This window comes from Lepisma saccharinum, chromosome 4 (genome assembly GCF_977018435.1).
Source record: "Lepisma saccharinum chromosome 4, izLepSacc3.1, whole genome shotgun sequence".
In the NCBI taxonomy this organism is placed as follows: Eukaryota; Metazoa; Arthropoda; class Insecta; order Zygentoma; family Lepismatidae; genus Lepisma; species Lepisma saccharinum.
In genome coordinates, this window is record NC_139232.1 from 110550051 (window position 1) to 110573996 (window position 23946).

At 36.9% G+C, this 23946-nt stretch overlaps 1 protein-coding gene across 1 annotated transcript in view; it reads left to right on the plus strand.

Moving 5' to 3' along the window:
* Nucleotides 1–23536, plus strand: part of LOC145986754 (putative peptidoglycan muropeptide transporter SLC46) — a 76315-nt gene extending 52779 nt beyond the window's left edge. The window contains exons 2-7 of the mRNA XM_083121136.1: nt 8225–9136; nt 11004–11105; nt 12519–12656; nt 14010–14093; nt 15694–15850; nt 19928–23536. Of these exons, the coding sequence (XP_082977262.1) occupies nt 8233–9136; nt 11004–11105; nt 12519–12656; nt 14010–14093; nt 15694–15850; nt 19928–19997 (1455 nt within the window). The 5' untranslated portion in view covers nt 8225–8232 and the 3' untranslated portion in view covers nt 19998–23536. The remainder of the gene's footprint in view (nt 1–8224; nt 9137–11003; nt 11106–12518; nt 12657–14009; nt 14094–15693; nt 15851–19927) is intronic.
* Nucleotides 23537–23946: the final 410 nt, after the last annotated feature.

A 23946-nucleotide genomic window follows, 5' to 3' on the forward strand; every position in this document is an offset into this window, starting at 1 on the left:
CTCCTCTGTAGCGTTCAATTATGTTCTTGTCCCTGCCATGTGACAACTTTCCCCTTGGTTGCGATAATTTGGCTTCAAAATTCCCCATTCCTGGGACAATTACATGCTGGGAAAAATTGGTTTGCAACATTGACCCAGACTGTTGAGTTCAGAGGGGTTTTCCCCCGCCATATGCAACCCTGTTCTCTCCCCTGTAACAGTTTGGCTCCACAATTTCCCGATACTGGGGAAATTACATACTGGGAAAAATTGATCGGGGCCCTGTCAAGCTTACCCTTCATCCCCGTGGAGTTGCCCGCCGGTGCTGGGCCAACCGTCTCGCGAATTCAAAGAAAGCGGGCAATGTTTCCAACTCCTCTAAGAAATCAGGTTCATCTTCTTATTGAAATGAACAATTTTATGCACATTTTCTGATAGATATTTTTTTGTGTATTTTATTCATTGAGTCTGGGCTTCGCAGATAGCCTAGATAGCCCCGAATATACGCCTCTGGCTACTAGAAGGCGTAGACGCTAACATCGGCAATCTATCAGGGGGTAGCCTCTGAATCGGAAATAAATTTCGAAAGGCTGGAATAGACATAGAGCTAGTCGAACAACGTGGAAAACATGTGTGCATAACTTTCTAACCGCTAATGTTGCTAACTTACTAACTCCAAATCTAAGGTCCAGAGTTCGAAACCCGATGGAGGTACATTGTACAGTGGTTCGGATCCTACTTTAAACTGTAGTTCCAGTCCCGATTAGCCTTTCTGTGCATAAAGTTGACTTAAGAAAACAAGCCAAACAAATAAACTCAAAATCTAACTTATCAATGCAGGAATCCCTCAACCTCTCGTCCAGCGGGACGGTCTCATATTTGAACAGTGCAGCGTTCAATACTCAAGGATACAAACCTCTTTTGCATCACCTTCAAGGGCAGAAACTTGGCACATAAAACAGGAAATAGAGTGAACTATGAAGTTCGCCCTTACACGAGGGCTGTCTTGCAGTGCCAAAAACTTCTTTTCGCTTTACTCTCAGATTAAGAATTGTTTTTCAAAAGCCACATGTGCCACCTGCCACAATTTGTAGCTCCACCTGTGATAGAACTCGATTCGCACATCAAGCGTAAGAACGCTAACCATTTGATTAAGTGAGGGGCCTGGATGACTTTGTTCGCAGAAAAAATAGAAGTTCATCACTATGCACTAAAGCAGTAAATTTATTTATATTTTCATATTTATAGGGAAATATGAGTGACTTTGCGTTGAATTATGGGCGCAGCGAAGGACGTGGTTTTGGGACTGAAGTTCGCTAAAAAGTAAAAAGAAAAAGTGGTAATGTTTATTATACTGTATGTGGGTTTATGTGACTTCAGAATTCGCACCGCCGCCATGTTTGCGGCCGAGTTGTTTGTCGTCTGCAAGGAAATACCACCACGTAGGAGAATGGGATCCATTTTCTTTGCACGTAGCGTTCGTTACACCTGCGCCAACTGTACGTTTGTTGTTAGTAGCCTACTGTGTAAATTTCGGTAACATTGCATACAATTAATGACAATGTTGTGCCATCTGGAAATGGCGGTAATTTTTCGTGTTCAAGCTCTTTGCACAGTCGACACAAAAATATATGGCGAGTTTTGCGTTGTAATTCCATATAAACTGGACGATAACGAAATTAAAAGGGGCCTACGCATTTGGCCAACTTTTGTTCACGTGTGTTTAATTACTTGACCCAGCTACCTGGAATCAATTCGTTTTCGTATTTATTAGTGGTTCGGATTCTGCTTGAAATATTTACATCCAGTACAGATTTACTAATATTTTCAAGGCTCTGCCATTATCGTCTCCGTTTCCCTTTAAGGTTTGTTCAGGCGCTGTAACTTAAAATGATGAGTTGCTCAAAAACAGTAATTTCACTGCTTGCTTTAACAATTTTGGATATGGTGGCTTTCATGGCGGAGTGGTTAACACAGCACGCTACGATACCAGTGATCCCGGGTTCGAATCCTGGCCTGGGCATGTGTTTTCTTTTTGAGTGTCCCTTAATCAATTTCATCATATCATCACTCAGCCTCGTCTTCACGATTAGCCAAAACTGGCAGAAAAGCGAAGTAAAATAAACCAAATTAATTTGGGATACTTTAATATATGCGTAAATATGTTTTGATCAAGCAGTGTTTTTTTCTGACAGTACGCACCTTTTCTCATGGGTCGGCTAAAAATTAATAACAGTTTGTGTTAACGAACGAAATAAATAATCAAGTACAAACTTAAAATTATCAAGATGAATTTAACGTTGAAAGTTATCATTTTTATCGTCAAATTTATCGGAAGTATCAGCACCTTTCTACCAAACAAAAACAAAGAAACACTACTTGCAAGTATGATTAAACACACCAGCTTGATCCATTTGTACTAAAAGTCACAGAGAAAGGTGATATATGAACTTTCCTGAGAGGAAATGTTCACTCCACAGTCTGTAATGTTTGCTTTGCTTGTTCATTAATGTTGGCACAATTTATTCTCGCCAATCTTCTGACCAACAATTATTGAGTTCCTTGACGTGAAGCGCAGCTTCTGTTCTTCCTCGAAAAATTGGAGGATAAACGTGAGTTTCTGTTAGACAACCGAATACCTCACAATGAACCATCGTAAACAAGGGGCAAATCTCCCGGCCGCCCGCTTGAATTCCGTGTGCTTACAAGAACCGGCCTCAATCATGGGTGCTCGATCCCAGAATGCAACAGTTTATGACGTAGGTGAAACACACCACTTTAAACAGCTTCCAAAAGAGTGTTTTTATGCCTATGTGTGCATATATGTAGCGTAATTGTTTTAAAAATAAAAAAGTAAATATGTGAAACAAACAAATGGCTACATGCACCCCCCCCCCAAGTGCACCACTATGTTAAACCTACTTCCCTAATATATACAGTCGCCAGGGAAATCGTACAAATATCTCATTTATATGATCTATAATGGTAATTAAATTTACTATGTTAGGGTTTGAGTTTTACGAGGGTCACTATTTATATTTTGAGCCTTGGCAACACTGATTGAAGTTAGGCGCGATTTGACGTTTGCACGGAATCGTCTGGCATTATTGACCATAACGTACTTCAAATGTTTTGTCAATAGCTTCATTTGTGTTGTTTATGTTGCCTTGGAGATTGCGCGACAACAATAAAATGGAATTAACTCGTGAACATTTTCGTGCAATGATTTTGTACGATTTTCGACGTGGATTATCAAGACAAGAGTGCATCGATCAACTTACTTCCACGTTTGGCGATGAAGCCCCATCCTTTGCCAGTGTGAAACGCTGGTATAACGAATTTAATCGTGGCCGCCATTCGCTCACCGACGAGATTCGCGAAGGTCGTCCAAAATCAGTTGTTGTTCAAGAAAACATTGATGCTGTGCAAAACCTAATACTGCAAGATCGTCATGTGACATACTGTGAAGATTGAGGCAACCATAGGCATTAGTTCCACCAGCATATATAAAATATTACATGATCATTTAGCTGTGAGAAAGGTATGTTCTCGTTGGATCCCACACAATTTGACAAAAACTCAAAAAGACGCTCAAGTCAATTGGTGCAAACAAATGCTCAATAAATACAATCGTGGTGCTTCAAAAGACGTATATAAGATTGTAACAGGTGACGAATCATGGATATATGCATATGAGACGGAACGTAAACAGCAGTCGACTGTATGGGTGTTTCAAGATGAACCCAATCCAACAAAAGTTGTTCGCGCTCGAAGCACATCGAAACAAATGGTCGCCTGTTTCTTCGGGAAAACTGGTCATGTGGCAACTGTGCCTTTAGAGGAACGTAGAACGGTCAACTCTGAATGGTACACAACAATTTGTTTGCCAGAGGTCTTCGGTCAAATACGGAAAACAAACAAACGCCGTCGGATCATTCTTCATCAAGACAATGCCAGCTGTCACACATCTCGTCTAACAACCGACTTTATGAACAGTCAAAAAATCGAATTGATGGGTCATCCGCCGTACAGTCCTGATTTGGCACCCAGTGACTTCTTCTTGTTCCCGAATGTCAAGAATAAATTGCGTGGACAACGATTTTCGTCGGCGGAAGACGCCGTTGATACGTTCAAAAACCATATTATGGAGGTGTCTCAAGAAGATTGGAAAAACTGATTTGACAAATGGTTCGAACGAATGCAAAAGTGTATTGACCATAAAGGAGAATACTTCGAAAAACAATAAAGCAGTTTTCAATGCCAAATTCCTGTTTTTTCATTGTTAGGCTCAAAATATAAATAGTGACCCTCGTAAGTCTACTTTATGCACAGCAAGGCTAATCGGGACTGGACCTACAGTTTAAAGTGGGATCCGAACCACTATATGCCTCGAACCCGGGACCCCTTGATTACGAGGCAACTACGCTACCACTGCGCCATCGGAGAGGCCACTTAATTTTACTATGTTAGGAGGATTAAACATCTTTTACAATAAATTTGTAATATAGTGAGAAATTCATTTGCAGAGCTGCTGCTCCCCCACTTTTTCGCCTTTAGGTGGCAGATGCTGACAAGGGATGATCTGTCCCCCTCCCCCTCTGATATAAAATTCTGACTCTGGACTACTTTCCCATCCGATTTTCTGAATCAAATCCATCTATATTATCTTTTTTCTCTTCACCCTCTCTTTCGTTGGCTCCGTGCAACTTGCGCCGGTGTAACTTCCGCCAACAAGAAAAACCGTGGAAACACCGTGATGAATGGGGAAGTTGGTCCGAAGATGCATTGTTGCCAACCTGAAATCAAATACCCCAAATCGTCGAAGATAATAAATAAACACATACTAATGCGGAATCATACTTGTTGCTTATATTTCCAAGTTACATACATTAGAAATCATAATTCTTAAACCTCATTTGTTCCTCCGGGGTGATAATGTCCTCTGCCTTCTCGGGTTCTTGCCTGACACCCAGAGAGGCTTTCCGTAGATTGTTCAAGCCCGACTTTACCGACGAATACAGGGGAAGTTCGGTAACCATTTCGTAACTGTTATCCTGAACAGCTTTCATCTCTTGTGAGAACACTTCGGGAACAGGTACACCTACATCTTCCCGTACTCTCATCCTACAAACAGTCAGTGCTAGTGTTGCTCACGAGACGAGACTTTGGCCTGTCTCGTCTCGTGGAGTATCGTGGAAATGCTGTCTCGTCTCGAAAATATTCGTTTGTCTTATGACACATGGTCAATCTCGACTCGTCTCCAATTTTTAAAAGCCTGTCCCGTCTCGTCCCGTGGGCAACACTAGTCAGTGCCTTCCTCACTTCAGCTGCTGCTATATTTGGTACACAGGTATGGTCCTTTTGCGAAATAATTGTTTCTCCATTTGTTAATATTGTCGCCGGACATCCCCTCTTCTCGTTCGGGTAAGTCTGAAATAACATTAAAAAAATGGTTATATGGTGTACGGTTTCTATTAATTAATTCTATTAATTACAACAAAACAAGAAAGAGATTATTATTACAATTTTTAAAGAAACTTACCTTTTTTTTCTCCTCTTGAGGCGAAATTGATGCCCCTGGCGAATGAGCCTTGGCTTCCCCTTGGTAGTTTCCATGTGTTTCTATTCACAGGGAAAGTGAAAGGTGTAGTTCTATTCTATTCCTATGGAAAAGTGACAGGTGTTTTTTTTATTGGCTTACCCTATTCTATTCCTAGAAAAAAATGAGTAGAACAGGTAAAGGAGTGTAAGTGGGGTTGGCAACACTTAACGCAAAATCCATCCCGGCGCAAATTCTACGTGGATCAAAATACCCGTACCCCTTTTGTTGCCTTATTTCTCTGTGTCGATTTTTCTTCTTTTACCCCCTCTCTTTGTCACTCCATTTTATTTTTACTTTCTATTTCTGCATATCTCGCTTCTTTCTTTATTTCTCTTTTCTCTTTCTCCCTGTATCTGACTTATTTTTCTTTCTTTCTCTAATTCTGTACAGCTTCCTTCATATATCTCCTGTCCCCTCTTTCTTAAAAAAAAAAAATCTTCTGGTGACACATAATCAATACTTCACCTCTTTAGGAATTCCGATATTGACTCCCATTGCGAAGTTTTCTGCGGGTATCTATGGGAGGTAGGATGGATGGACTAAATTTAGGACACCATTTCTTGTCTTTTGCCTCGGAAAGGTTGGGGAGGGGGATGGTAGAAACCAGGGCAGTTTTTTTTTTCGAATTTTTCTCTCCTTTCGAAAAATCACTGTGATATTCCAAAATATATAAAAAAACACATCAGCTTTGAAATTCCTTCTAGAGCATTCACGTGAATTTTCCTGTGATTGGCTTTCGCTGTTATCTAGATATTATTGGTCATAGTTTCGTGAATACTCAACTCCATTAAACAATTTTGCAATTTTGTACTACCTTGACGGCGGCAGGCCGTAGGCAGGAAATTTTTTTGGGGGGAGTTCATTTATAATTGTTCTCTTGGGTGTCCCCAGAAATTTGGATAATAGAAATAATAACAATAAATATATAATGACAATAATTAAAATATCATAATTGTAAACCAATTTTATTCCAAAATAATAATAACAATATTATTATTATTATTATTATGCTGTTGTTGTACCCTTGAGGAGGCTTACTCAGTCCAGCAGAAGATGAGTGAATATCCAGTACAAGGTTTTTTTACGTTTCATACGTGTGTACTGAAATGCACAATTATTATACTTTGTTATTAAATTTTAAATACCTTCAAGAAAATGCTTTAAAAGTTAGATGGAAATTTTAGTTACAAAGTTTTGGTTGTTTGAACTTAAAACTTAATTTTTGGAATTTTGAAAACTATGTAACCAGTTATTCATTTCAAAAACTTAGCACGGTGCATGTATTCTAACCGCAATCGCGACCATAACGCCCTACGAAACTGGAGATCCGAGATTTAAACTCCTATCAAAGAGGATTTTAAACTTTATCGGATAGAGAATTTAAATGTTGGAAAGTAATTTTGGGACAGTCATAAGGGAATTTTCAGTCTGACCCAGGAATAATACTGGAAAGAGGACAGATGAAGAAATTGGAGGGGTCTCGCGGATGGGCTGCAATTCCGAGATAAAATACTATGTCACTCAAGTTTCAGAATTCCAAATGTATGAAAATTCTAGTTGGATCGTTTCAACATTGTCTCCTTGTTGTATTTCTGTGAAACTTCAAATATTTTTTTGAAAATGAATTACGGGTTTTGGTTTCTGAACTTCCATGAATCCAACATGTGAGAAGTTTCGGGGTGGGGGAGGGTTGAACCCTAGAAACCGCCCCTCTAAATGCGGCCATGCCTTTTGGCATCATTCATGCCTATGTGAGCCCCATAGCTTATCCCTTATGAGCAGCCACGATCTAAAGGCCAAAAAGTGGTTGGGTAGAAGCCCTGAAAATGAATTTCTCATTATATTTCAACTTATTATATAAGATGTTTCATCCTGCTAAGGAAGTAAAATTAATTACCACCATACATTATGTAAATTACATATTTGTAGGATTTCTGGGGGAGGGGCTTCAGCCCTCTTAGCCCTCCCCCTAGCTGTGTGCCTGGTTGTACATTAGGATTAGGCTATTCTCCAAGATTTTTTTTTTACTAAGGGCCTGCATAATTTACTTGCGAGGGTAGGGGGCCATTCAAATGCTTCTATGGATTGTTACGACTGTATCCTTTCAGTTGAATATTGGAACGGTAATGGCTCATTTAAGGTATAGTCGGTCCTGATTCGAACGCCAGTTCGGTATCTTTGACAGTTTGAGATGAAGCGGACCAGATGCGTATCTGTTTTCGAAAGCACCTGTTTTTCTCAAAAGCATTGTTGTCACTTTTACATGCAGTGTTTAAGACATCCGTTCATTCACTGCGACATTATACTCCTAAGGTCTCCACATTGTATAACAATTAACATATCACAATAACACAACAGCAACCTCACGTTAAGAAATCTCTAAAGAAACTGAATTGTTAACATCTCATTTACTCCAGGTGGACTTGACAAGAGCTGTCAGTTCCTAAAACGGACGCTGTATCTGGGAAGGGTTTGAGGAGAAGGATATACATGGCTCCATGCGGACATGATGGATGGGTTGTTATCTTTCAGGACTTTCTTTGAAGTAAGGTGGCATTCGAATCAGGACTTCAACTATAATAAATGTTACCTTACTTTTGAGTGTTTGTGAGCTTTACTAATTGTTCTTTTTTTTATTTGCAGGCCTTATCATGGCTGCGAATGGTCATGCAAGGTTGGAGGATGGCATAGACAATGAACCAAATGCGTTAGTGGTCAGCAGAACAAAGAAAAAATGTTTGTTTCAGACTACACTGATCGAACCAGCACCTTTACTATTCAGCTTTGGACTAACTCTTTCCCAGGTGGTGATCCAGAACTTATTCCTGGGACAAGTTTGCTCAATAGAAATGGGCTACAACAGCTCAGTGTGTTCCAATTTGTCTGCTTACCCAGTGGAGGAGGCAATAGTCCAACCAAAGACCACTATCCTTCTAACCTACAAAAATGTGATAGAAGCGGCCCTCCCAGCATTGGCATCTCTCTTCTTGGGCCCATGGAGTGACCACCATGGGCGAAAGTTGCTTCTGACATTACCATATTTCGGGTACGCTGGAACGTACTTCACATTCCTAGGTCTCAGCACCTTCCATGACCTTGAACCACAGTATCTACTGCTTGGAAGTATACCTATAGCTTTAACAGGTGGCATGGCCACCACTTTTACGGGGCTGTTCTGCTACATTAGTGATGTTACGGATGAATCGAAGCGTGCTTTGAGAATGGGAGTTGTAGAGGCCACATTCTTTGTTGGAATAACGCTAGGTCTTGTTGCCAGTTCCTATATACTTGCCTGGGGTGGTTACTTTGCTGTTTTTCTAATCAGCGGAGTATCATCCCTTCTTGCTGTGATATACACTGCCTTCTTTCTGAAAGAATCTGTTAATATATCAGTGACTGAGAGAAGACGACCATGTGGAGCTTTCAGAGACTTTCTAACCATCCACCATGTGATAGACATGGTGAAGACGTGCTTTAAACAAAGGAGAGGGGGCCGCAGAGCCTGCATATTCATGATTCTCTTTGTTTTGATCTCCTGCATTTTGACACTAGAGGGTAAGTAGCAGTGGCATATTCTGAAAATTTGATCTGGTTTGCTTCAGCAATTCTTATTTATTGTATATATTTATTAACACCCCATCTAGATTGTTTAGATATAATGGAAATAAAACACCAATGCAAGCATGCAAATAAAACAAAAACAGGTGACCAACAATTTCAAACTTTGTGGCAATTTCAATATTTTTCATAAGATTTCCCTTTTCACCAAAAATTCAATCTGGAAATTTCTCTTCTTGTATTCACACTGCCAAGTATGACACAGAAAGCAGTAAGAGACAAGGAGTGTTCTCTCGCCAACACTGTTTGTAGTGGTGGAACTGAACGTGCATGCTGTGTTTTTTGAATAGCCACACGCCCACTTTCTCTTTGCCTCCCTTGCCTACCCATGTACAGTCAGGGAGGAAACCTGGTTGTCAGAAAGGTGCAATGAACGATCAGTGGCGTACATAAACCAGTCTTTAACTTCTTTAATTTTTTAAATTTAAATTCTGGTTTAGAGGTTGGTTTTAATAGTTTGTATAACATACATATAATGATCAATTACCAATATATTAAACTTAAATGTGTAAAAATATAAGAAAAAAAGTTGGTTTTGCCACAGTGGTCTAGTGGGTAGGGTGTCTGACTACCTCCGGTCTTGTCCCTGCATAAAGCAGCTCTGTAGCTCACCCAGCCTCAAATGAATGGCTATTAAGGGGGTAAAGGCAGCTGGAGCATGCTACTGATCACATCACCTCCAAAATGGCCGAGATGAGAATGTGTGCGGCCCAACTTTACTTTACCGGTGGTAAACATGGTAACATGGAGAATATGCCACTCGCAAGTAGTGCTGATAGAACTTTATAGGGCTAAACAGAAAAAGAAACTATGAAAATCATCAGTTGAATATTTTTCCACAGTCTAGTTATTCTTTAGTGTATATTGACTGACATGCTTGCAGAGTCAAAATATCCTAAATTTATGCATGTGACTGTCCAAAATTGACATTCACAACTATTATGAATAACACTGTTAAGCCTTGCTTCCATGTTAATAAAACATTAAAATACTGACCAAGGCAGAATTTATTGTATAAAAAATATATATACTAAAAAGGTAACGTTTCCATCCTTTCCATATATTTTTTATACAATAAATTCTGCCTTGGTCAGTATTTTAATGTTTTATTAACTATTATGAACTTACTTAGTGGTAAAAATTGAAATGTATTTTGCATCATTGATGCATATTTTTTGTGGACAAAAGGTTGTTGTTAGAAATTAAACTTTCCGGATCATCCAAAAAATATTGTCATGGCGATTCTACAAAAGTGCATTAATAGTTATATATTTGAAGTTCCAATGTGTTAATATTTTTAATCATGCAGTCTGTGAAATTAAACTGAAAAGGTAATTTGTTTCAGAGCAAAATCCAGGGTCCCGGATCATTGTTGACCATATGATTATAACCCTCTGTTTGGTGGGTAAATTTGTGCTGGTTAAGTAACATGAGGTACACCTGTCCCCCAAGCCTTACACAAAATGTTCTGTCTTTGCATATCTTCTAAGATCAGCTGCAATTTTCTGTTTCATTTTCAAAATGACGTAATATTGTAAAGTCAATGCATGTCGCATGTTTGGAGTACACTTGTCCCCAATGTGCATCTAAATACATAACAACTGAAGCAGTGCTATGTTCACTTTTGGTCTTGTGGCCACTTTCTAGCACATATAGCTGTGTGTCCTCCCCTTCCTCATGAAAATAAAATATCTATAAAACAATTGACATAAAAATTGTCATTAAGACATTTACATAGCTATTACCTGTCCCTCTCATTTGCTCACCTAAGAACTATGGAAAGCTTATTATTTTTTTGTTGCAGGTGAATCAACAGTGGCTTATTTGTACACAAAAACAAAATTCGGCTGGAGTGTCCATGACTACACCCTCTTCAACAGCATTAACTCTGTGATAGTAGTAGTCGGTAAGTTAATTGCAATTTACGGATTTCCATTGTCCACCAATTAAAATCCATACATTATTCTCAAAAGTAACTGAGGTTTAGCTTAAAAATAACCATTTTGATGCTCAAAACATTTAAATGAGCATCTTATTGACCAAATTATGCTGGAAATACCACCTCCTTGTCAGGAGATGACGATCTAATCACTCATCATTAGAGGCACATATTTTTGGTAAATAAAAATCAAAAGCAGTGAATTTCGGGTTCAAAAGCGGTAAATAAAATGAAATTTCACTGTTATAGCGGTGAAAAAGCAGTATCTAAAATGACATTTTGGTTTTAAAAATGTGAATGTAATCCCAAATTTAATTTAAAAACTGCACTTACTACACAAAATAAACATACCCCCTTCTAATAGCACATTAAATTATTACCAGGATATTAAGTTTATTCCTGTATAAAGGGGTCCATATTTGCTTCTCAAATATTTGCAGCAGAATTAATCAATTTTCCATGAATTGCATATATCACAGGATACTTCAGAGTTCAGAAAGTGTCGCGTCGGTATATAAACGGTAAATTTCGTGTTTAAGAGTCTATTTCACATTTTGCAGTTCATTTTGCATCATTTCGTGACAAAACAGGGTAGGAAAATGCACCTCACACCTTTCAGAAACATGAAAAATTAACATTACAATGTGTTATTTCACATTTTGTGTTTTTGTTAAAAACTAAATATGCATGCCTCTACTCATCATCAGTGATGAATTCAGAGGGTGGCTCAGGGGCCAGGAGATCCCCTCTGGAAAATAGAAAGCCACAGTATATGAATTAAGAGTATTTTTTTCTTCCATTGACCCTTGTTTAAAAGGGCATGGAAAACGTCAAGATACATAATGAAATAATAATTACTTAAGTACATCATAACAAAAAAAGAAGAAACATTCTGTAGTATCCTTTGTAGCTTCTGATAGTGAGTATGAATGAATGAGATTAGTATGTTATCTTCCCCTTTATAATTAAAAGTCAAAATAATGAATGAATTTACATAATCACCTTGAATAGGGTGATGACAAAATTAAGAAATAGGATGGTCAGGATACGCTTCAAAATTCATTGAAGGTGTCAACTGAGGGGGAAGAGGAACCCACAGGCAGTTTCATTAATGATGTCATCTATAGATATGCTGTAAAAAGCTTCAATGCAAGTTATTGCATGCTAAATATTATTGATTCTCACATTCTCATTCTTAAAATGATAGCCAATTATACCTAATTGCACTTAATTTAATAAAATTACATATCAGAGGTAAGGGGCTATTTAAAAATATCAGTGTTGTTTTATTAATATTATAATTCGATGCTTATGACATGAAGTTTGAGATCCTTCTTTCTCAAAATTTCTGTCATAAAGGCACTTTTCTCTCTCTTGCAGGCACTGTTATAGGAATGCTGATTCTTGTAAAGTGGCTCAAATTACCAGAAGGAATAGTCAGCTTCATAGGGTTCTCCAGCAAGGTGGGATCAAGCATATTTGTGGCATTAGCAACACACCCTTGGATGATGTTTATAGGTAAGATCATGCTAATGAATTAAAGTCATGTTTATTCATAACCTTAAAGAAATTAACCACATAACTAAGGGTACTAAATTTTGTACTAGTATACATGGGGTGGCCAGCAGGGGAGTTTTTTTTATGGTATTGTTCCTTGTTCCCTGGAAATTAATGTCAGGCTGAGCCTGAAATTATATATTTCACACAACAACTTCATTTCACATTGTACTTCGGCACACACTCACAGGGAGAATTTAACTTCAAAAGTGTTTTTAAATCACCAAGAAATTTGGAATGTTAATTTAATGAATACAAAATTAGAAAAACAGTACCACATGGAAAATCCATAGGAAATTGTATAACATGTGTTCATAGTTGGAAAAAAATATGTAGGGCAAGCATCAAGAAAAATGGCAATGGCACAAACATGATTTAGACATCACAAATTTGGACCCAAGAACATGGAGAAAAACATATGATTAAAAAGAGAAAGGTTTTAGAATAAAGTAATTGGAGACTTAGATTTAAATGTGTGGGACTTCGTTCATTGCAGAGGAATGCTGGAAGAAATTAAATAATAAGAAAGACAATGTAGACTCACTATGAAGTTTTCTCTTTCACAAATGTGGCAAGCTACCACCTACTTTGAAATTTAGTCCTACAGAGGAGATCAAGAATCTTTGTAAAGAGGGGGATGATTCTGACATGTCTGTTAATATTTGGGATCCATTATTAAAATTTGATAACATCTTCATTTAAAATAATAATATTTATGTTAAAAATTCTTGCTTCATTCACAGTTGTTATGTTTCAAAAACAACATTATTGACAAGATTTATTGTACAACTGCTTCTTTTTATTTTTATTAAAATTGTTACAACCAGTGGTGTCACGTGGAGTAAATCGTTGTCTTTGCTTACCCCCCCCCCCCATCTCCCTGGGCACACCACTGGTTATAAAGTTTTATTCCCAAGCCACTCTTGCCATTGTTTAAGTACATTTTTATCTTAACATTGGCGAATTCTCTCATGTTAACTGGTATACCTCCAGTAGACAAACTTTTTCCATACACAAGTACCCAGAGGGGGAAATCCCCCCATCTCCCCTTCAAATACTACCCTGCATATACATAGAAATTGCTGGAAAACTTGAAATTGTTGGACTTGTGTTTTTATTTTATTTGCATGCCTGCTTTGGTGTTATAATTCTATTATGTCTAATTAATATATAATAAATATATACAATCAATAAGTTGCAGTAAACCAAGTCAAAATACGCCACTGCTTCTTATGCAACATATTTCATGATTGAAGTTTCTTATTTTTGCGTATTTGTTTTATGTTAATTAGCCAAAAAAATTCTCATTTTTAGGAATTTCATTTGGCTGCGTTGGCGGAGTGATAAGTCCTATGTGCAGGAGTATTTTGTCAAAAACGGTATCAAGTGAGGAATTGGGTAAGGATATATTTAAGGTTTAAAATTATTAATGTTGCTGTAGTAGGCATTCATACTTCTTTTTGTACAGTAAATTACCACGTCCTCTCACGTGAGCATCTGCCAGCTTAGCACAGGGTAGAAACAATGAGATACCTCTGGGTACAGATCAGGGTGACTAACGCTAAGAATATATGAAAGGAAACAACAGATTTAACCCACTACGGAGGGTACAATTTGTACTATATTCTTGAATAATTATATACAAGTATTAATATCTTTGTAAATCCTTTTATACAATATTATTCTTCTATTGTAGCTAATCTTCTTTAGGCTTCTTCTTCTTGTAATCAATATGGCCTCTTCTTCTTATGGCATCTTCTTCTTATGGCCTCTTAATTAATATGGCATCTTCTTCTTATAATTAATGTGGCATCTTCTTCTTATAGCCTCTTAATTAATATGGCATCTTCTTCTTATAATCAATATAGCATCTTCTTCTTATGTTTAATATTACATCTCCTTCTTATAATGATTAAGGTGCCTTCTTCATACAATTAATAAGGTTTCTTCTTCTTATAATCGCTAAGGCTTCTCCTTCTTGTAATCAATAATATTTCTTCTTTTCTTTTCTTTGTCGATCCAAATTGACGGAAATATTAATAAAATCAATCCCCCAGACAAACAAAGAGAAAGGGGTTAGTTAAAGATCGCCACCTAGCCGGCGCTAACCTTAACTTGGAGCTACAGTGTATGCGCTTCCAAATGTGCTTGGGTGCTGCTGTGAAATGGCGCTACACCAGGGGAAAACAACCCAAAAGCCACACGAAACTCTCAGTTCGTGGGAACTGTAATAGACACAAAATCGAAATTACAACTCGACTTCATTACTTTTATATATTAATCACTTATGCCATTACTAAATGATAATTCCCCTTTTCTCCTTATTTATATCCTGTTATTATGTTAAATTTATTTATTTATTTCCTCATAATTAGTATTAATATATACAATCACTATTTCATCATATCTGCTCTTTCCATTGTCTCTATTTACAATCGTATAAGTTCTCCTGGGTGGTGCCATCTCTTTCCCACTTTCTAAACTGCTTTATGCATCACCTCATATAACCGTTGTTCCTTTTGCATGCTGCCATCTATGGTCCTTTATTTCAAAGAATAGCAATGCAGTTTGTGTACGTGACAAAATTCAGAATGAGGATTATCACAATTTCAGTTTTGCTGTTTGATTTTGAATCAATGTATCGTTTTTATCAACTATTTGATTTTTAATCAATATATGGTTTTGATCAACTTCACTGTTAAACATGAAAATGAAATTGGTTCAAATTGATTTTTTTTAATGAAATTAATTTTCTGATGCAATTCAAAATCACAATTTTTTAAAAATATATATTGGGGAGATTCCTTCTTCTCATGTGCAGTTGTTATATATTAGATAGTTTCAAGTGACTACTATAAAAGACATATTGCTCAGGTACATTTCTTGACAGTGATACTCCTAACTCAATCATCAGGACCATCCAACTGCAGGAAAAAGATGATTACAATGTTATTTGCATGAAATCTAATTCTAACAATTCATAATATTTTCATTGCAGGCAAAGTTTTCTCCCTTCTATCATCTGCAGAAGCCCTTTGTCCCCTGGCAGCTTCTTCAATTTACACTCCGATCTACAATGCATCATTGCTAGTTTTTCCAGGTGCTATCTACTTAGTGTCTGCATCCTTCTTCGCATTGGATTGTGTTTTTATTGTGTAAGTCCATGTTTTACCACACTTACCTATTTCAGCATTTATTACTATTAATTTGTGAATTTCTTTCTGAGGGTATGGACACAATATGATCCCAGATGTGTAAGGTGTGACCTTTCCCAAAAGCACCCAAATGTCAACCTCACACCCTGGACTGCATTTTTGCAGACTGGCAAGGCTCTGGCATCTGGACACACAGCCAGTGCAATTCTCTGTGGAACTCATGTTGTGTCGTCTCTGTGTTTGAGATTGTTTCTCCATGTATCTCATCATATCACCATTCATCCTCATCTTCACAAGTAGCCAAACATGGCAAGAATGTGGCAAAAGTGGTAAAAATAAGTAAAGTCAAACAATCAAGCAAACAATATGATTCTAAAGTAAAGTAATGTGCCACAATGCCAGAGATTCTAGGTTCAAATTGTGAGTTGTGTTTGTCCTATCATCAGTTCATCATCATTGTCCTCATCATCATGAAATTGACATAAAATGCATGCCCCCATGGCGAAGTGGTTCGCACATCGTGCTACGATGCCAGGCATCCTAGGTTCGAGTCCTGGCCTGGGCATGGATGTTTGTGAGTGTCCATTCATCATATCATCACTCATCCCCATCTTCGCAAATTAGCCAAAAGTGACACAAAAGGTGAAGTAAAATAAAGCAAGTCAATCAATCAATTGACATAAAATAACCAACATATAAAAGATGTAGCAAATTCGTGACTGTGCTTTATTGAACACCAATTTGGTAACTGTTTTCTTTTTTGTTTTTTTGTGCTCCTGCAAAATCAGATGTTTAGGACAACAGATCCCAGGTTAGATCCCATGGTGACAGCTTCAAAAATTTTATAGTGAGGAAACTACTTAAGTCTTAAAAACCAGTGCACTCAATAAAACACACATCTTGGCTATCAAAGGACTTTGCACCATGGAGAGAATTTCTTGTGGACAGGCACAGATCCACAGAGATGGTGATGGGGAGGATCCCAAGTGCCGAGTTTTTAGATGTATTATTATGCCTGATATTTTTGAAGACTCAAATGTTCTGTCTTTTATCACCGTGTTTAACAGAATAGTTTGACAAACCCACTTTTTACCCCATGGTAGGCCAATCAGAAGAAAATGAAGTACACACAGCAGAACCTTTAGTTCCAGAACCTAACTTGACTGAAGTTAAAGATGCTATTAAAAGGCTAAAAAATAACAAAGCACCTGGCATTGATTTAATCCCAGATGAGTTCATTAAATATGGTGGGAATTCATTAATATGTCAAATTCCTAAATTAATTTGTTTAATATGGAACAAAAAAAATCCCTCAACAGTGGAAAGAATCCATAATTGTTCTGTGTTTAAAAAAGGTGATAAAATTACAATAATTACCGTGGAATATATCTACTCTCAACAACATTTAAAATATTATCTAACGTTCTTTTAGCAAGACTAACCCCATCTGCTAATGAAATTATAGGTGATTATCAATGTAGATTTAAACGTAACAGATCAAATTTTTCATATAAGACAGACACTTGAGAAAAAAGTGGGAATATAATCAAAATGTCCATCAGTTATTCATTGATTTTAAAAAAGCATATGATTCAGTCAAAAGAGATAAATTATGTAATATATTAGTCAAGTTTGGAATACCTAAGAAGCTTGTTAATATGATAAAAGTATGCACCAGTGAAACAGAAAGTAAAATTCGTGTGGATGTTAATATGTCTGACAAATTTACAGTTCATGATGGGTTATAACAAGGAGATGTAATATCTCCATTGCTCTTTAATTTTGTCTTAGAATATGCTGTTAGGAAGGTAAAGGAAACTAACGAAGGACTAAAATTAAATGGTGTGACTCAGTTGTTAGCATATGCAGATGATGTAGACTTACTGGGGGATGATGTAAATACAAATAGGAATAATGCTAAAATATTTTTCAAAGCAGCTAAAGAGATAGGTTTGGAAGTTAACAAAGAGAAAACTAAATATATGCTTACAGGCCGAAACCAAGTGTTAGGTAATAATCAAAATCTAATTATTGGTAACAACTCGTTTGAACCAGTTTCCAAATTCAAGTACTTAGGAGTAATACTAACAAATGAAAATTATATTAAAAAGGAAATAAAAAGCAGGCTTTATTCCGGAAATGCATGTTACTTCTCTCTTCATAAACTTTTGTCATCTCATTTAATATCTAAGAAACTAAAAGTTAAAATATACAAAACAGTAATTTTGCCTGTATATTATATGGATGCAAAACTTGGTCCCTTACATTGAAAGAGGAACATAAATTGAGAGTATTTGAAAATAAGATCGTAGAAAAATATTTGGGCCTAAAAGCGATGAGGAGACAGGTGAGTGGAGAAGGTTACATAATTTAGAAGTACATAATTTGTATTCATGTCCAGATATTATTAGAATGATTAAATCAAGAAGACTTAGATGGGCAGGCCATGTGGCACGAGTGGGGGAGGAAAGAGGAGTTTACAGGATTCTTGTTGGGAAACCTGATGGTAAGAAACCAGTAGGAAGACCAAGACGAAGATGGAGGGATAATGTTGAGATGTACTTAAAGGAAATCGGTAGGGATGGAAAAGAGTATATAGATCTTGCTCAGGATAGGGACAGATGGAAGGCCTGTGTTGATGCAGCCATGAACTTTCGGGTTTAAGAAGGCTGGAGAGTTAGTTAGGTAGTTAGGCCAATCGGGAATAGACATACAGTTTAAATTTGCTACACTGCAAGATGCCTCAAAAGGGGACCCAAAACCAATGTTGAAAGTAAACATGAAACATGCATTCATGCCTTAGTTACTATGTACATAAAATACCAATCCACTTCTAGTAGGTTTCTGAAAAATAAGCCAAAGAAACTGAAGACTAGTAGTGACTTGCTTCATTTTTTGCTTACTTTGACCATAACAACCACGTTATGTAATTTGAAAAAAAATCAATGCAGCCCAATGGCATGTATTGTACCTTACAAAAAATGGAACAATTTTTAAGAGCAATTCTTACGAAAAAGAAGATAACAGCAGATGTTATCAGTACAGACTGCCACCAGAAGTAAATGCTTCAATATCTAAAATTTTACGCTTAATGGTGATTCATTATTTCATGTCAGGGTTGCAAGGGTATGTAATTTATTGCATATGTTCGAGAATAACCAACTTTCTCCTTTGTCGTTAAAAGTGCCTTAGTGTGATAGCCTGAGGTGAAACACGTCTGTTAGTGACACGTGACACCAACAGTGTTGCCAGTGTCCCTCGTAATATTGTGAAAACATCGATTTTTGGAACAGCCCATTTATTCCCTTGTGCAATGTTTTTGAAACTTCGTCAAAGTTATTTTTCTGTCAAATTCATTAGATGGCCATCCAAATTGTTCGTTGGTATTGTGAAATGTTGCAATAATTTACCTCAGTGAGTTCTGTGTATCAATATACACGATTTGCAAATATTTTTTTTCCGCCTTTGGCAACACTTTGCTTATTTGTTATTAAAACATGCATGTTCTTACATATGTTTGTCTCTCTAAATTTTCCCAATATACAGGGCATTCTCTTGGCAGAAAGCGTTTCTTCTCGTTCCGTTTCGCTATTCCGTTAAACGGTCGTAAACACCAGGTTGCGTGACTTTTCGGACACTCTGTACATGTGTACTACTGCCATGTCTTATGGTTCTTGCATCACCAAAACCATCTTTCAATTGGTTTTTTCTGCTAATTTTTTATGTGCCAGTATTGCTTTATATATAGAAAGAGCATTATTTTTATATGTAGCAAAGTTCACCAAGTGAACCTCGGCAGTCATATGGACAATTGCAAAGAATTTTTAGTATGCTTTCATGCAAGCATTGCCTTCTTTATCTGTTCCAATTTTCACCTCTGTTTGATATGAACCATGCAAAAGATTTCAGAATTGTTAATATAATTTTTATGTTTTGTAAATGAATTCAAAGTTCAGTTCTTCAAATGCTTTTGTGTAATTTGCAATAATTGTTTGCTGTCTTTGCAACCCTATTTTGTATTTTTTAAAAATATGCCATAGCTATATTGATTAAACTTATTTATTTGTCTATTTCCAGGATTGTGTCATTCTTAATGCGTAAGAAGGTAGAGGATGATTTGGGATATACAACTCTCAGCAATGAATGAAGGACTGGTTCAGTATGTATTGTGCATCAAACATTCTTCTCCTGCAAAGCATCTAGTTTGGTCTAGGCTAACATGGTAAATACCTCTGCATTAAAACCACATGGTGTTGCAGAAAATGATGACAGATGTTTTCAAGTTGAAGTATATTTTATTTATACTGCTATTTTTTGTAGAAATTTATTGTTAGTGATAATCAACAATACGAGTATGGGAAAATTAAAGAATACAATCTTAGAAATTCAATCAAAGTTTGCCAAAAACAGTTATTATAAATCAAATTTTTGTATGAATTTCTGGCTTTTGTATTTTGATTATTCTATATCATATTTCTACTTCTGTATGTTAATCATGGCGATGAGAATGAATAACGATTATGGCATAGATGAAGGAATAAACACAATAAAAAAGTCTATGCCTTGTCCAGGATTTGAAGCTACCCAATGTACTATGGAGGTTGGCTTTTTGTGGCTTAATGTTTGTAGGGATGTACTTCCAATGTCACCCTGAGTACAAGTACAGGGTGTCCAAGAAAGAACTTCGAGGTTTTGAATTCAAGTTATTTTATTACAGTCTGAATCATATGTGTGTGTGTGTGTAACATACTTTATGTAAGTACAATGTTAAAAGTTTCATTATCTTTAATTTAATTCAATGTACGCACCATTTACAGCCCTACGGACATCACTCTGATACCCCACTTCAGTCTATAAGAATGTCATCTATGGTTTTGGTTATTCTTTGATGCCGGTGGTCAAATGACTGGATTATTTCTTGAGACACAGTGTCTTTTATGGGGCCTCCCAGATGGTATAGTGGTAACGTCATTGCCTTGTAATCAAGGAGTCCTGGGTTTGATACCCAGTGGAGGTATATAGTGGTTCACATCCCACTTTAAATTGTAGGTCCAGTCGCAATTAGTCTATATGTGTGTATAAAAGTGAACAGAACTCAACAATGTCTTTTATATAGCCCCAAAAGAAAGAATCCATTCACACCAAATCGGAGACTTCGTAGTGGCCAAGGAATGGGATCTGCTGAGCTCTGGACATCTATTTTCCTGTGAATCGGTTGAGCAGCTTCAATGAACAGCTACGTGACATTGCTGCTATCTGGTGAGGAATGTGTGAAGTAAAACTTGCATGTTGTTGCTTCAGGATTATGTTCAAAACACCATTGAATGCAGCAACAAAAATAATATACTTGTCTTTGAAACCCGAAGTTCTTTTTCAGACATGCTGTGTATTGGAAAATAGTATATATTTACAGTAATATCCCATAGCAACGTGCTGTGATATATGTAAACCATATCATCATGCTTCATTCCTAGAATGATCATGAAAAAAAAGACAGCTGTCTCATCTATCAAATAGGTGAAATATCTTGTGAAATTTGTGTGTATTCTTGGAGGTAAGATATCCACATTAATTATGTACTATTGTTAAGAAAAATGTTTGTAAACATGCCATATTTTTTAGTTATTAAACTTTATAGTAACTTTCTGTAGTACTTTTAAAAGCCAATCATTACTGTATATAGTTCTACTGCCACAGTGTAGTAATGTCACATGTGGTGAGAAATGAAAGTGAAATGGGTTAAGGTAAATGTTTATTGTTAACATATCCCTTTATTTATCATGACAAATGAAAGACAAAACCAAAGATATGTTCCAAATATGGATGATTTGTCCGGAGTTTCGCAAAGTTTGTTTGTTGTATAGTATACAATGTATACCAAGGCTATTGGGACCAGATTTCCAGTGTAAATTGTAACCATCACCGTGCAATTATGTCTGCACTTGAATGTAAAATGAAATCTCTTGATATGAAACGACAGCATTAGCCACTGCCCTATTGGAGAGGTGTGAATGATATGTGGTGATGAATGTAATTTACCTGTTGGCTAAAAATAAAGCAGTAACGTTGACAGAAGTATTAGGGGAAAATTGATGACCAGAAAGAAAGCAAGAAGATAAGTGAGTTTATTGTTAGATAAATAAATCGAAAGAGCAAGAAAGAGAATTGGTGAAAGGATATGGAATGAAGAGAAGTGAATGTAAATAGCTTTGTTTTCATTTGAATTTTTGTTAGTTGAGTGTAGTTTTATTGCTCTTATTGTTGAACAAAAACTATTGTTATTAACATTTTGTCTGTTGCTTGATATTTGGCTTGAAGAAATGCCTATGTCAATAACAGAGAAATATTGCTGTAAGGAGTTGACAGTGAAGTTTGTACTTCATGTTTCCTCGTCATGTGCCAAGACCGAATGCAGCCTTACGTGCGAATGAATTATGAAATATTCTAAAGACAAGTCCAAAATTACTTTTGCAGAAGAGGGAGTATGAGTTGTGTTTTGCAGAACTGAAAAAGCCAATCCTTGTCCTCACATAGTGTAGCATGAACATCTGTACACATGTCTTTTTACCTGTATCAATCTGGGCCCATAAAAACAAAACCAGGCACACCAACAATAACATACTGACACATCTGTTGCTTCACTTTGGAGGAGAAACAAAACACGTAATAACGGCTATGGCGGTAGAGGCACTCTAACTCAGTGGATGTCTTCTCTCCAGTTTTACCTTGATATCGGTTTCCTGAGAGAAGGTGGTGCAAGAGGGCTGCTGTCGATACGTTTGGTCAAAATATTAGTTCATCGGAAGAAAACTTGCCTCTTTTGCTGGCAAAACATTGGTATTGTGTGGAGTTTTGTTTTATAGATATGCATGAATATTTCTACACATCAAAAGAACAGTCCCAAGAAAAGGCAACAGAAACTATTGGTGAAATTTTCGGCAAATATACACACAAACCATTTTACAGATACATCTCCAACCCTGCTTTGGCCAGTCAGCATCCAAACGAGGATCCATGTAGCGCACACACTGGGAGAACTGTACACCCACAACCATTCAGGGTTTGACAGTTGCTCATAAGTGGCACAGAAGAATATTACATTTTTTGGGATTTCCAGCACTATCAATTTTCTGACAAGGTAGAGCCTGGGCCATCGCAATATAATCTTCCCAGGGAATTTACATATAAAACAGGTCTTGAGATGACCATCAGGGCAGGTGGAGCCTGGGTCACTGAGAATAATCCCCCAAGGCAACAATTTGTCACTCTCCATGTAGACACCATCCCCAAACACATCGTGTGTCCAGGGACTGAACTTTGATTTATTAGATTAACACACTACTACCCTGAAGACGGAGGCAGAATCAGCCTCCGAAATGTAGGTAATTAAATTTAACACTGGTTATAAGTCCAAAACTCAGAATGAATGAATCACCACTGATCAGCTACAAAGAAGAAACCAATATTTATTTGTCCACAATAAATACTGCTAATATGACTGAGAGCTACTTATACTGTATAATATTTTAATATATTTTTATGCATTTTGTAAACAGAAATTTGAGTAGTGTAGTTTTAAAAATAAGTTTAGAGAATTCTAGAAAAGGCTGTTGAAAATTAACTGTGCAATCTTTGGTACTATGAAATATGTATCATACATATGAGTGCAATGTGAACAATAAAACTGTAAATGTTCAGATGTGTTTAACTGTATACAGTGGCGAAGATATAGTACAAGCAATGCAAGCACTGCTTGCATAATTCGAATATCATTTAATGTACTTAATGTTCTAACCGTATTTAGTTTCCATCGCACTCGATTTCGCGAAAAAATGCGGCCGCAAACTCCCCCAGCAGCTCTGTAGCAAGCACCAGCCTCAATGCTTGCAGCCGTTCTGCGGGAAAATAAGGCCTCCGAAGGAGTCACATGGCGAAGCGTGAAATTCTGGTGGAACCCGTCCACAAAGCTTCTACAAAAAGCTGTGCTTTCCGAGCTTGCGTGATTCCCGAAAATAGCCGAGTTCAACCGAAAGCAGAAGGATTCATCTATGGGTACGTTGCCAGCAAAAACTAGTAACGAATATTTGTCTTCATGA